This window comes from Anabrus simplex, chromosome 5 (genome assembly GCF_040414725.1).
Source record: "Anabrus simplex isolate iqAnaSimp1 chromosome 5, ASM4041472v1, whole genome shotgun sequence".
Lineage (NCBI taxonomy): Eukaryota > Metazoa > Arthropoda > Insecta > Orthoptera > Tettigoniidae > Anabrus > Anabrus simplex.
The window spans coordinates 77,676,645-77,691,027 of NC_090269.1; the positions used below are offsets into that span (position 1 = coordinate 77,676,645).

Consider the following 14,383-nt stretch of genomic DNA (forward strand, 5'->3'; position numbering starts at 1 on the left):
GGAGATTTACCATTCACCAACATACTGGTTGAGAGAAGCATATACAACCTGTGACAATAAAGTTTGGTGAATGAAGTCAGAACGGTCGATCCAGCAACACGGGCGACACACAACACTGCACCTGCGTAGCAGCAGGTTTTGACCACCTGCTCCCAACATTGTTCAGCTGAGCATAGTGTGTGTGCCGTGTAAGACCTGTTCGACACAGTGCATGTTTAGTGTGTTGGTTCTGAACTGCGAACTGGAACATGAACGACCAAAAGATCAATGTACAGTTTTGTTTTAAGCTTGGCAAGACACTGAAAGAAACGCATGCGATGCTGGAAAGTGTTTATGATGATCGAGCACTGGCCTTGAAGTGTGTGCGCGAGTGGTTCGCCTGTTTTCAAGGCGGCCGGGAAAGTGTTTCTAACAATCCCCGTAGCGGAAGACCGGCGACTGTCGTCAGTAACGAAAACACTGAGAAGGTGAGGACATTAATCATGAACGATCGGTGATTAACTGTGCACATGATAGTGGATGAACTACAGATTAACCGTGAATCCGTGTGACAAATTGCTACCCAGAAGTTAGGAAAGAGGAAAACGTGTTCTCGTCTTGTGCCACATCACTTGACTGACGATCAGAAGTAGGCACATTTAGAGGCTTCGAAGGATTTTGCTGAAACGGCAAATGCAACACCAAATTTCTTGAACTGTACTGTCACTGAGAATGAAACCTGGTGTCTCAGGTATGACGCTGAAACGAAATGGCAAAGCATGGAATGGCATTTTCTTGGATTTTATTATTATTATTGATATATACAGTCGTATCAGCACACACGTTATTAAAACATAACCGGTTTTCGGACACTAAGGTCCATCATCAGTGTTTATATTTAAATTTAATTTCACATAAGTGTGTCGTCAAAATGAGTTAAAAATGAGTTTAAATTTGTAGCCCTGTTGACATCAACATGTTAAGGCTGGCTTTCCTTCGTGCTCAGTTCACCTGCGTCAGTGGGTAGGGTCTGACACATCCCACTCTGAAGAGTCTAGTGTCAGACCTAAGACGAAACGCTGGTTAATAGAGCAAACGCCGGAAAAGCCATCCATCTAATTTTTGATCTGATTTTTGATATGCTCTATTGGTGGAAAAGAATCTAATTCCCTCTATGGGAACTTAGAATTTCCACTCAGGCTGTTGGTCGAGTACTAACAAGCGTTCAGCCTTAACATGTTGATGTCAACAGGGCTACAAATTTAAACTCATTTTTAACTCATTTTGACGACACACTTATGTGAAATTAAATTTAAATATTAACACTGATGATGGACCTTAGTGTCCGAAAACCGGTTATGTTTTAATAACGTGTGTGCTGATACGACTGTATATATCAATAATAATAATAAAATAATTATATCAGCACTGTCAAAATGGCTTTGATATTTTATAATGATTATAATTTTCTTGGATCCTCTTGTCGGAAAAAGGTCAGAGCCGAAAAGTCACACATCAAAACGATGCTCATCATCTTTTTTGATAGTCACAGCATTATCCACAAGGAATTTCTACCTGAGGGAACGATGTTGAATGCTGCACAGTACATTGAAATTTTGACCCATTTCATGAAACGTCTACGCAGGGTACGACCCCAGTACACACAACAACAACAACAAGGCTCGTGGTTTTTTGTCCATGACAATGCTCACCCAGACACAGCCAATATTGTCAAACAGTTCATGGCAAAAAGGGGGTGGTGAAACTTGAACATCCCCCATACTTACCAGATCTTAATCCTCTAGACTTCTTCCTATTCCCACGACTCAAACTCTCTTTGAAAGGAAAGAGATTTGATGATATTCCTGACATCCAACGAAACGTGATGAGGCTTTTGAACACCATCCCAAAGGAAGCCTTCTTGCAAAGTTTCCAGGACATGTATTGCTGATCTCAGCAGTGCATAGTTATGGGAGGGGACTATTTCCAAGGACAGTAAGGTCACTGTCGTGCATTGTTCATCTATGTTGATAGTACAGGACTATTCACCAAACTTTATTGTCACAGGTTGTAGTGGAATCCAAACTAATAACAGACTAAAAGTTTCTCAACTATTACACAAAAACCATCCTCCAGTGATGTCACCCTTTCTGTGTTTTTCAAAGACTTGTGTGAAGCTTTGGTTTCTGCAAACATTCCAATCTGGAAAGTGAACAATATTAAATTCTGAATTTCTTTAAAAAATTGCATGGACCGTTCAATTATGGACCAGTCTACTTTGAGAAAGAACTGTGTATCCCACTGCTATGAGAGCCCTATGAGCAAAATCAGAGCACAAGTCTATGGGGGAAAAAATATTTGTCTCTAACGATGAAACCAGCCATGCTGAAGGCTGTTATTTATAAGCTATAAATTTCATTTTTGTTTCGTATTGTATTGAAAAGGTGGACCCTCATATCAATTTATTTCTTATAGTTGAAGGCTGTTGCATTGCCAATGTTATCGTGGATACATTGGAGGTAAATAGACCTGGAAAAATATTTTTGCTCACGACCGAGGTTTTGGACTTTGAACCATTCAGCAATATGTTGCCTCTTTGATAAACTGCGGCCTGATGGTGTAAGACGTGGTGATGTTTTGCTCTTTATGACTGACGCAGCACCTTACATAGTTAAAGTTGCTAAGGCTATCAAAGCATTTTACTCAAGAATGGTGCATGTAACCTGCCAAGATCATGCATTCCACAGAGTAGCCGAAGAACTCAGATCAAATTTCCCTGAAGTTGATAAGCTTGTGTTGCAAACTAAAAAGGTATTTCTTAAGGCTCCATCACACAGGGAAATTCTAAAATCCCAAGAACATGACATTCCATTATCATCGCAGCCTTGCATCATATGGTGGTAAATGTGGATTGACGCCTGTGTTTACTACTGTGATAAATTTCAACCAGTGAAACATGTAATAGATTCTCTCAATGAGCAAGATGCCAAGGCCATTCGGACTGCCCAAGAATTGTTTTCAGATAAGCAAATGGAGGGAAAACTAGCACACATCAAAGCAAATTTCAGTTCCTTGTCATCAACTTCAGGAGAGAGGCATGGCTTTTGAAATAATTATCAATTTAGTCAGAACAGCCACAGACCAATTAAAATGTATTCATGGTGATTCTGGTATGTCATTGTCAGACAAACTGAAATTTGTTCTCGACAAAAACTCAAGTTTTAATGTTTTGTGCTCCATACCTCGGGTGTTGATGGGTGAAGATTTTAGAATCACTGGAATTGAAGAGGAACTTACATCCAGTGACTTAGTGTACTTCAAGAATGCTACCATCATATCTGTAGACGTTGAAAAGAGCTTCTCAACGTACAAGAACATGCTGACCTACAACAGTTGTTCTTTTTCCTTGAAAAATTTGTGAATGGTCATCGTCACTATTGTAATGAAGTAAGACTGTTTATCACATTTTAAGAGTAAGTTTTTCATGTATGCTCTAATCCAATAATACATTCGATTATCTAATAGCAAAATTCTTGTTTTGTTCTTCAGATGTTCCTGACCTAACAGACCACATAACAGAAAATAAATTCTTGAAAGAACAACTGAATTTGCTGTATTAAACAATGGGCTGAAATGTTAACCAGTGTTTATGTGCATCATCATCATCAAAGTATTTAAAAATTATATCAACAACATAAATACAGGCTATACCAACTTGATTACTAAACTGATTGTAAAACAATTTAAAATGTATATGCCTTTTTTTACAGTTTTTGGATCATCCTGGATTTTTCCGTCATTTTATAGATCATTTTTTTAAACATTTTTAGGTCACTGAAATCCTGGCCCTGGTTATGATACAGTCTATTATGGATCTGGTGCCCCTACCCTCCCATGCATGGCAATGAATAGCCTTACGCTTGAAGAATGTATTCATAACTTCTAATCACATACTAGCACAGAAGTGCAGTAAATGCTTCCCATTCCTATTTGCTTCCATACCTTCACCACATTTACACACTGAAATTGCACATTAGCACTATCCTATCCTTGCTGTTGACCCTGACTACAATGTCATTCGGTGCTTAAGAAATACATGTCAATTTTATAGTCATCTGTAACCTTACATGGTGAAACACTTAGACAATTCTCATCTTATCCTCCAACAGCTAAATCTACCCACATCATTCACTCACGTGTCTAACAGAAACTATGTTGTGTGCAATAGTATTCCTGATGAGCAGTCCTATCCCCAAAATCTGCCCTCCCTTTTTAACACCTGTTAAGATACAGTAGAAGTCTGCTATAGCGAGTACGGCATATAACGTAAACCCCGTTATAATGACAGTCTTTCTCTGTCCCGTGAAAATCCCTATATTAAACTGTGCATTACCCTTTGGTTACAGCGAGAGCACTATCACTAATGCATCAGTTATTATGAGCGATTAATCGTGCGCAATGTTTTCCAATACTGATACTTATGCACCCTAGTGATTATATTGCATGCGATCAATCATCTTCAGTATCGTTTCTTTGCTATGTCCACTAGCGACATCGAAGGTGATGTCAGAATCCATTAGAAATACCCGTCGACTGCTGTTCTGTAAAGAAAAATTGAAATGAAAGAGGAGACTATGTTTCCTTAATACATGCGTAAATGACACGTCTGATAGCAGTTGTTAACTCGTTAAAAATAAAGGCTGAAGTAAACAATTGCTTAATTTTTTTTTTTTTTTTTTTTTGCTAGGGGCTTTACGTCGCGCCGACACAGATAGGTCTTATGGCGACGATGGGATAGGAAAGGCATAGGAGTTGGAAGGAAGCGGCCGTGGCCTTAATTAAGGTACAGCCCCAGCATTTGCCTGGTGTGAAAATGGGAAACCACGGAAAACCATTTTCAGGGCTGCCGATAGTGGGATTCGAACCTACTATCTCCCGGATGCAAGCTCACAGCCGCGCGCCTCTACGCGCACGGCCAACTCGCCCGGTTTGCTTAATTTTAATGCTATATACTGAAATTAAGTAAGAATGGGATACACCTCAAGATATGGCAGAGTGCATCATCAGTTTCAGAGGTTAGTTTATATTTTCTCACGTCTGGTTAAATTTTGGAAAGGCTATTATCATGTAAATTTATAGCAAGAAGGTTATAATTTCACTACTGGTGCTTGAAATATGTTTTCACGATATTTATAGTACAGTTAAGTTAGGTCAGGTGACACTGTTTCAAAACGGAAACTGAAACATTTGCCACAAAATGCAATCAATCATCTTCGGTATAGTTTTCTCACTTTGTGCACTTGAGAGCTCTCTTGTTGACATTCGAAGCCGATGTCGGAGTCGATTAGTAATACCCGTTGACTGCTGTTCCGTAAAGAAAATTAGAAATGAAAGAGAACATGTTTTCATAATAAATACGTAAATAACGTGGTCGACAGCAGTTGTTAACTCGCTAGAAATAAAGGCTAAAGTAAATGAAAGCTTAATTTTAATACTATAAACTGAAATTAAGTAAGAATGTGATACAACTCAAGATATGGCAGAGCATACCACTGATTTCAGAGGTTAGATTATATTTTATCATGTCTGGTTAAATTTCAGAAAGGCTATTCCCATGTAAATTTATAATGAGGAGGTTATCATTTGTATATGGGCGCTTGAAATAAGTTTTCATGATACATAAACGGTTAAGTTAGGTGCCGCTGTTTGAATAAGAAAACTGAAACGTTTGCCACTGATACTATAATGTTTTCGGAATTAAATGAAACATAACACTTTCACATAGTATCAGATTTTGAAATATAACAGCAGGGACACTGGCTATTAATTAAGTAATACATGGTTGCCAGCCATTAAGGATTTACGTAGGTAGTTCCCTTCCTGTCCCTTCACTATTGTTATTTCATTTCGGTGTTTTCCAAATTCATACATTCTTCATCACCAGATGTTTCATCCAGGCTTGTGTCAATGTCATACTTTCATATGGCTGTACACCTGTTATGTTATGTGACTCCCTCTCGGACTGATTCTGATGGTTCCGTCAGTTTCTGCTTCGAATGCTAGCACTGTACCGCATATAACAGACTTCTACTGTACTTTATACTCCTATCTCCTCCTCAGTATCTCCCCTTACTCGAATAACAGTAACTCCTAAGACATCCAGACGCATGCTCTTTGCTGACTCTGCCAGTTCTACTTTCTTTCTTCCATAAGCCCCATTAATATTGATAACTCCCCATCAAATTCCACTTCGTTCACCAAGTTGTTTCCACCTCACCTGTCAAATGGAAGTGGGACTCTATTAATCCCATAGGTCCGAAGCTTGATTAAAATGTTCTGAGCTCAATAAATTTGTGAAATGGGATGCTACCTTACTTACACATAGTTCTTGTGAGGATCTCTCCACTAACGGTTTAGGGACCACTGGTGGATTGTACAGTCCTAGTCGCCTGAATACAAGGAGGTCCGTAACTCAGAATATGTTCGAGATGCCCACTCCTATTTCATAAAGCCTGCTTTCCCGACTCTCAGGACCACTTACTAGGCTATTCAGCAACTGCCCATGGTTCACGAACTAGGACATGACTACAGTAACCCATACCATGAAACATCAGGACCCACTGTTTCGAAAGAAAAAAAATCCCAGTGACAACATTCTTAAAACTAGCCACAGAATTCTTCAGAATAATACCACAACCACAAGCCAATGAGAATTAGTTTCAGACTTTAATTAGGTAAATATAAAGGAAGTTTAGTTCGTGTATAAAACAAGGCAAAAAACGATCAGTTGAAATTGTACATACATACATACATACATATGTATACATATATAAATGTAGCAAAAGGAAATGCTTATGTCTACAAACATTTCTTGAGCAGTTGAGCAGTTCGGCAACATCATTACATACAAAAGAAAACTAACCTTCTTGTCTTTCAACCAGAGTAATACAATATCAAAGAGATTATCACACTCTCGTTTCTGCAAGCGGGATAACATAGTCTTGATGCAATGAGCCACCATCTTCCTGCAGTCAGGATCATCATCGTTGACTAGTCGGGCTCCCAGAGCAACAAAGATAACACCACTATACTTGAACAACACCCCCTGTAACAGAAAAACAGGACCATGTGACCAGGTTCAATTTCATCTCAATTTTTATGAACAAAATGACACCTTATATGTCTTCCAAAACAACTTCACATCTAAACAGTTCGGCAGAATTTCATGACATTTTACCATTTTACACTAACATTTTCAGAAAGAACTGTCTCATGACTAACATTTTCTTTTATTTCAAAATACTGAACTGAAAATACATTGTACAATGTGGCTTTTTTTTTTTTTTTTAAGGTGCTTTATGTTGCACTGACACAGATCGGTCTTACGGCAACGGAAAGGGCCAGGAGTGGCAAGGGAGCGGCTGTGAACTTAATTTGCCTAGTGTGAAAATGGCAAACTATAGAACACCAACCTCAGGGCTGCCGACAGTGGATTTCGAACCCACTATCTCCTGAATGCAAGGTCACGGCCAACTCGCTTGGTACAATGTGGTTCTACCATATGATGAACAATATTGGAGATATTTGCAATTATTACCTTTTCACAAACTACCCAATATGTCCTGAAATCTAAAATGTATACTGTAACAAAAAATATAGAAAATCCAATTTCAATTATTTTATATTCATAGTAATGGCACAGAAGAACCTGCAGACTCAAATTCTAGTTTGAATCCCAGTTCAGTATTAACGTCAGATGAAAGTGCAGTGACAAGGTTGATGATGAACCATCAACGAGTGCAAAACAAAAGAAAACACTGGATGAGGGTTGGAAATGGTCTGAGAATACAGCTACAGGTAACGAAAAACCACACAAGATCCATTTAGTGGAAATTTTGGAATAAAATTTAGATTTCAGGGCATGTTCATACATACATACATACATACATACATACATACATACATACATACATACATACATACATACATACATACATACATTATCATTATAGACTGTTATGCCTGTTACCGTGTTTTGGTGGTAGTTATGCATGAAAGAAGGTGCTGGGTGGTGAAGGGGTCTCAAGCTACTAAAGTGAAATTAATTTTAAAATTTAACAAGGTTATATTTTCTTTTCAAAATTAGGTAACAACAAATAGAACAGGTACTTAGTAGCCGAAACACGATTGGCAATTACATTTACATAGGTACCCCATTTGGGGCTTCAAAAGGTCAGAAACATAATTCTTGAGCCATGAGCCCAACCTTACAATGAACACCATACAACAAAGGGGCCGAAAACCCCCAAACATGCCAGAAACACCGGCTTCCAATTACATCCAAAAGCCTCCTTGAGGCAGAAACACAATTTTCAAAAAGGGCAACTTCCCCTAAAAATACAAGCCTATCATAGGCCACTCCGAACTCCACCTTTAAGCCGTCCTCAAAGGACATATACACAGGAGCAAAATACCCAATCTACTGAGGTCTGTTAAATGACAAGAAAGTTAATACATGACCTCTAAAATCACAATTTGAGAGGAGGCGAACTTGCACTCCTAATACACTTTGTCTTTAAGACCTATTTTGGCTCTAGGGCCACTGATGCAAGGGCTAATCCCATACTACAGAGGTGACTTAAGAAACTACTAACTTACATTACTGAAGAATAGGTTGCGAAAAATAAGTTCACCTCAAACAATGTGAGTGGGAGCTCGAGAGGGTTAACACTCTCTATCCCAGTATGTCGCTTTACAAGAGAATAGAAGAAAAGAGAAGTTACATTTTAGGAAAAGGTTACATAGGGGAACGCTTAGAACCTGCCCCGAAAGTTAAACTGCTGAGCTGGCAAAGAAAAAATTTATTAATCGGCCATTACCTTATTGTTGACCGCTGCCGAGGAAAGAGGCGCTTCCCGCCTCCTGGTATGTACTTAATACACTGAAAGATGGAACAGAAGTGGCTCGGAGACCCTAAAATCAGCAGTTTAAATACTCTCGCAGAAAGTTCTAGGCGTTAGGGGAAAGAAAACACCCTCCCACAAAGATTTTATTGGGTAGGACCCCGCAACAGATTCAAGTTGGGGAAAGATACACCAGATTGGTCAGAAATTAATTGAAAAAATTCGTGATTGGATACATTCAAAACAAGGGGAAGAAAGGGGTAAATATTGCCAACTTAAACAATGACAGAAAGAAATTTAACAAAGAACAAACTCCTGAAATTAAATTTTCTCCAACAAAATAGTTCTTTGACTCCGCACTAGGGTGCACTATTGTTGATCTTCAGTAGTGTCCTCTAGAAGAGAAAGTTCACACTTCTTAATACAAGCAAGACAAAAGTACGTCGAAAATGACACAGTTCACAAACTCAAAATTTTCCAGGTAGTGACATCTTCTGAGAAATTTGGAAATTAAGACCGTAGATAAAGTTCAGACTTCCTCCAGAAGAGGAGTTTCAACTGGCGCAACTTTTAAATAAACGGTGTGGAGGTGTACCGCCCGGTACAGACCTCCCCCCCCAAAAGTTCCTCCACGGGGTAACACAGAAGAACATAAACTTTTGTTTGAAAATAAGTTCCAAGTTTTGATGTTGCTATTAAGATAACTTGCAGAAGTATTTGAGAAATTTCTTAATTCGGTTCCAAAATTTTGTTGTTGGAGGTGAAGTGAAGTCTTTAGGTTTATAGAAGTTGAATTTCTGAAGATAAGCTTTTACTACTTAAAAGTGAAGGAAAAATTTGCAATGTCCATCAGATATTGCTGTTGAATTCCCAAATGTAGTTATCTCTTATAGTAACTGTCCATGTAGTTGATGTTGATGAAGTTGGATGGCCGGACCGGCCGTTGCAGCTTGCGTCCAAAAGGAGGCCGCTCGGACCCCTTAAGTACCCTGAGATACCGCTCGCCCGCACTATGAGGGGAGCAGAGTGTTGAAACACGCCGCGCCCGCGGTGAACATATACAGGCTGCGGGCCAGAAGCAGGTCGTGCGCCGCACATCAGCCTTGGCCGGGAGGAGAGTTCCGGCTCGCCGTGCACATGTCGTCCTCGCTGGAGAGGAGGGGGCCCATCCCCCTCCCCAGTTGCTGCACGGCGCTGCGCGGCTGCGGGGGCACTGAAACATTAAGGCTAGGCGGCAGAATAGTGTTGGACCATCGTCTTTTTGAAGGCACAGGCATTATGGAGAGGTTGAGGGGCCAGCGGCGTGTAGATATCCGTGGCATTTAATCTTATGAAGCCACAGTGTAAGGTGGAGCAGGAGACGGGAGCGTGGTAATGGCTGTGGCAAGAACAGGATGGCAGTTTAACGGATCGGGGCGGGTTTTACAAAAGGCTTACATCTAAAACCAAAATATTATAGAAGGGGCAGAATGCCATAAAAGTGAAACTCAAAAAAAAAATATAACCTTCATATCCTTTCAAAATAATATGAAGCAAGTTAACACAAAATTACACCGGTTTCACCTGGGACAGGTGAACCCTAAATATCCTCTCGGTGGCTGGATTACTTAACAATAAGGTAACCGGCGTAAGAAAATCGAGAATGATACAAGGCCCATGAAATCTGGGGGCAAGCTTGCCCGCGGGAACAAAATTTTTGACCATAACCTGGTCACCTACCTTCAAAGGGGTGGGTCTCCGTCCACGATCATACCTTTCCCTAACCTTTTCATGAGACACTTTAAGATTGGCTTTAGCCTTCTTCCAAAGATCTTTAATGTTGTCCGGATCTATTATCTCGGGTAGAATGTCATTCAGAGACCAGAGGTTAGAGAGCGGCGAGTTGGGAACAAACTTGAACATTAAAGAAGCTGGAGTGAACTTGTGGGATTCATGAACCGCCGAATTCAAAGCAAAAGCTATCCAATGCAGGGACGTGTCCCACCTGGAAGGATCTTCATGATGATAGGCAATGAGTGCGGACCTGAGATTACGGTTAACCCGTTCAGCCAGAGATGGTTGAGGGTAATAAGCAGAAGTAGTTACATGAGAGATGGCTAAGTCAAAACAGAATTTACGAAATAAATTAGATGTAAAAGCCTTAGCATTATCGGAAACTATGTATTGACAAGGACCAAAAGAAGCAAAGATAGTATTAAGACAAGAAATGGTGGACTGAGCGGTAGCCAGCTTAGTCGGAAATAACCAGGAAAATCTAGTAAAACCATCTACACATACAAAGATGAACTTGTTGGCATTCCCCTTTGACTGGGGGAAGGGTCCCACATAATCAATATACAGGCGCTCCATGGGGCGCGACGCTTGATGAGAAGACAAAAGACCTACCTTAGTGGACATGGTCGGTTTACTAAGCAAACAGGATTTACATGCCTTTACTAATTCACGGATTTCACCGTCCATACCTTTCCAGATGAACATTTCACGAATCTTCTCACGAGTTTTAAAGATACCAAGATGCCCTCCTAATGGGGTCTCATGATAATACTTGAAGATCATAGGTACAAGAACCGCTGGAACAACAACTTTCATCATCTTATCATGCCTCGAAGGGCAACATAGAACTCCATTCCTCAGAACATAAGGGACAACATGTTCCCCAGAAGAAAGGGTTTCCATTATCGGAGCCAGCGTCGGATCTTCACGTTGGTATTTCTCGATATCCCTAAACAGCATGGGAACATCTGTTAGGATGGCATTAACCTCAGATAGCATGGACTCGGGAGGTGATGGACTGTCGACCTGTTCATGCTTCTCAACGTCGTCTGAAAACATACGGCTGAGTCCATCAGCGACAACATTTTCGGTACCTCGGATATGCCTGACATTGAATTGGAAGGCAGAAATACGGATGGCCCAACGGGCTATACGACCAGTACGACGCGGCCTACTTAAGACCCAGCTTAATGCTTGATTATCTGTCTCCAGGTCGAATTTGACATGTTCCAGATAGAGACGGAACTTTTCTAAGGCAAATAAGACTGCCAACCCTTCGAGCTCATAGATGGAATACTTGGCTTCTTGAGCCGATAGAGTCCTAGATGCATAGGCGATGGGTCGCCTCCCTAGTTCAGTCTCTTGAAGAAGGACTGCCGCTACCGACGACGACGCGTCCGTTTGGACGATGAATTTCTTTGAGAAATCAGGCATGGCAAGGACAGGGGCATTACAGAGAGCTAATTTCAGATCTTCAAAAGCGGCTTGTTGAGAAGGTCCCCATTCGAATTTGATGCCTTTCCTACGAAGAAGGTTCAATGGCGCCGCTCTATTAGCAAAGTTAGGAATGAACTTTCTGAAGAAATTCACCATACCAATGAACCTGGCGATACCTTTAATGTCCTTGGGAGGTTTAAAATCACGGATGGCCTGTGTTCTAGAATGATCGACTGCTACACCATCAGGTGACACAATATGCCCTAGGAATGACATAGAGGGCTTAGCAAAAGCGACCTTGGACAACTTGACAGTTAACCCAGCCTTACGAAGGCGATTCAGAACTTCTCGCAGATGATCTAGATGTTCTTCGAAGGTCTCCGAAAACACGACGACATCATCCAAGTAGTGATATAAGTACTCAAATTTGATGTCGGAGAAGACCCTATCTAGTAGCCTAGTGAGTACAGCTGCTCCCGTGGGGAGCCCGAAAGGCACGCGGTTGTATTCATATAAATTCCAGTCCGTGGCAAACGCTGTAAGGTGTTTAGACTCTTCAGCAAGGGGAATTTGATTATAGGCCTGATTCAAGTCCAAGATAGTAAAGAACTTGGCCTTACGAAACCATGAAAAGCAAGAATGAAGGTCGGGAAGGGGCACAGATTGTAACACCACCTTCCGATTGAGAGCCCTGTAGTCAATTACAGGCCTGAAGCCCCCTTGGGGTTTCGGGACTAGAAAAATAGGCGAAGAATACGCTGACTTAGAGGGCCTAATAATACCATCCTTCAACATCTGATCGATGATTTCTTTCAGAGCCTTCATTTTAGGTGGAGATAGCCTATACGGTGGAAAACGGACAGGAATCGAATCCGTGACCTCAATTTTGTATTCGATCAGGTCAGTAACGCCAAGAGTATCAGAGAATACCTCGGGAAACGACTGACACAGTTTGCGAATACTATCAGCCTGCTCCTCAGGTAGATGTCTAAGGTCTAACAACATCTCATCCTGGGTAGGCGAAATAGAAGAACATGACACAGAATTACACTTTAATAGTGGAATTTTACAACTAGAAGCAAATTTGAATGTGCACGACCTAGACTGGAGATCGAGCACAAGACCAGTGTGAGAAATAAAGTCAGCTCCCAATATAATGGGGCAAGACAATTGCTTGGCCACAAACAATTTAATTTTCCATGTAAATTTAAAAATACGAATTTTGACCAGTAAGGAACCTAGAATTTCTAATGGAGATGTATTAGCAGAAACACATTTCACAGGAGAAGAGTCATAGACAGGTAGGTTACAAACAGACTTCAATTTCGAGTACCATTCAGCCGAAATAATGGAACAAACACTGCCTGAATCTAATAGAGCTGTTATAGGTTCGTTATTTACCTCAATCTTAAGGAAAGGAACAGGTGCGGGGGTATCCGCCGCAATCTTAAGACACTCTTTGGGGCATTCAAAGGACAGATTAGCAGATTTAACATTCCCAGGATTTTCGATCTGCTTACCAGGGGCTGAGCCTCGGGAAGATGAATTAGTTGACTCAGCCGAAGCCACTAGTCACTTTTGATTGTTGTTGGAAGTTACCCCAGAAGTTGAGCAGGAGGGGGTGCTATTCGAATTGGGACAATTCTTGGCGATATGTGAGAAAGCCCCACATTTAAAACAGCCTTGTGATGAACCAGCTCCATTATTTGCCCTACTAGACTTGATCAGAGGACACTTATTGCGCAGGTGGTCAGGCGCCCCGCACGCATAACATTTACGGGGATTGACTGGTCGGCGAGGTGGAGGCCGAGTGTTACTAAAGGAAGGCGGGGGTTCTTTCGCGACACGCAAAGAATCGGCGTATCTAACTCCTTCCGCCGAGACGGCCAACGCTTCAAGTTCCGAGAAGGTTTGCGGGCACGCCGCGAAACACAAATATGACCTATAGGGAGGTGAAGTTCCCTCTACAATAGCCTGCACAATCTGATCTTCAGGAAAATGAAGGGCAAACACCCTAGTATAAAACTTAATGTCCTGTATGAAATCAGCCAAGTTTTCATCCAAGCGCTGTACCCGATAATAGTATTTCTGAATCAGAGATGACCTCGCGCGGGCAGGAATGAAATTTGCAAGCAAGTGTGCGTGAAAATCTTCAATAGATGACTGTTCAGCAATAGCTCTTACTATTTTATCTGAGAGAACACCAATAGCATAAGGATAGATTATTTGTAAAATTTGACAAGGGGAAAGAGAAAACACAAGGGCGTGATCCTGAAATTCAACTAAAAATC

The 14,383-nt window shown here is 41.0% G+C and overlaps 1 protein-coding gene across 1 annotated transcript in view; it reads right to left on the reverse strand.

Moving 5' to 3' along the window:
• LOC136874515 (small subunit processome component 20 homolog) overlaps positions 1 to 14,383 on the reverse strand; it is a 278,038-nt gene that overhangs the window by 47,340 nt on the left and 216,315 nt on the right. The window contains exon 30 of the mRNA XM_068227773.1: positions 6,902 to 7,084. Within this exon, the coding sequence (XP_068083874.1) occupies positions 6,902 to 7,084 (183 nt within the window). The remainder of the gene's footprint in view (positions 1 to 6,901; positions 7,085 to 14,383) is intronic.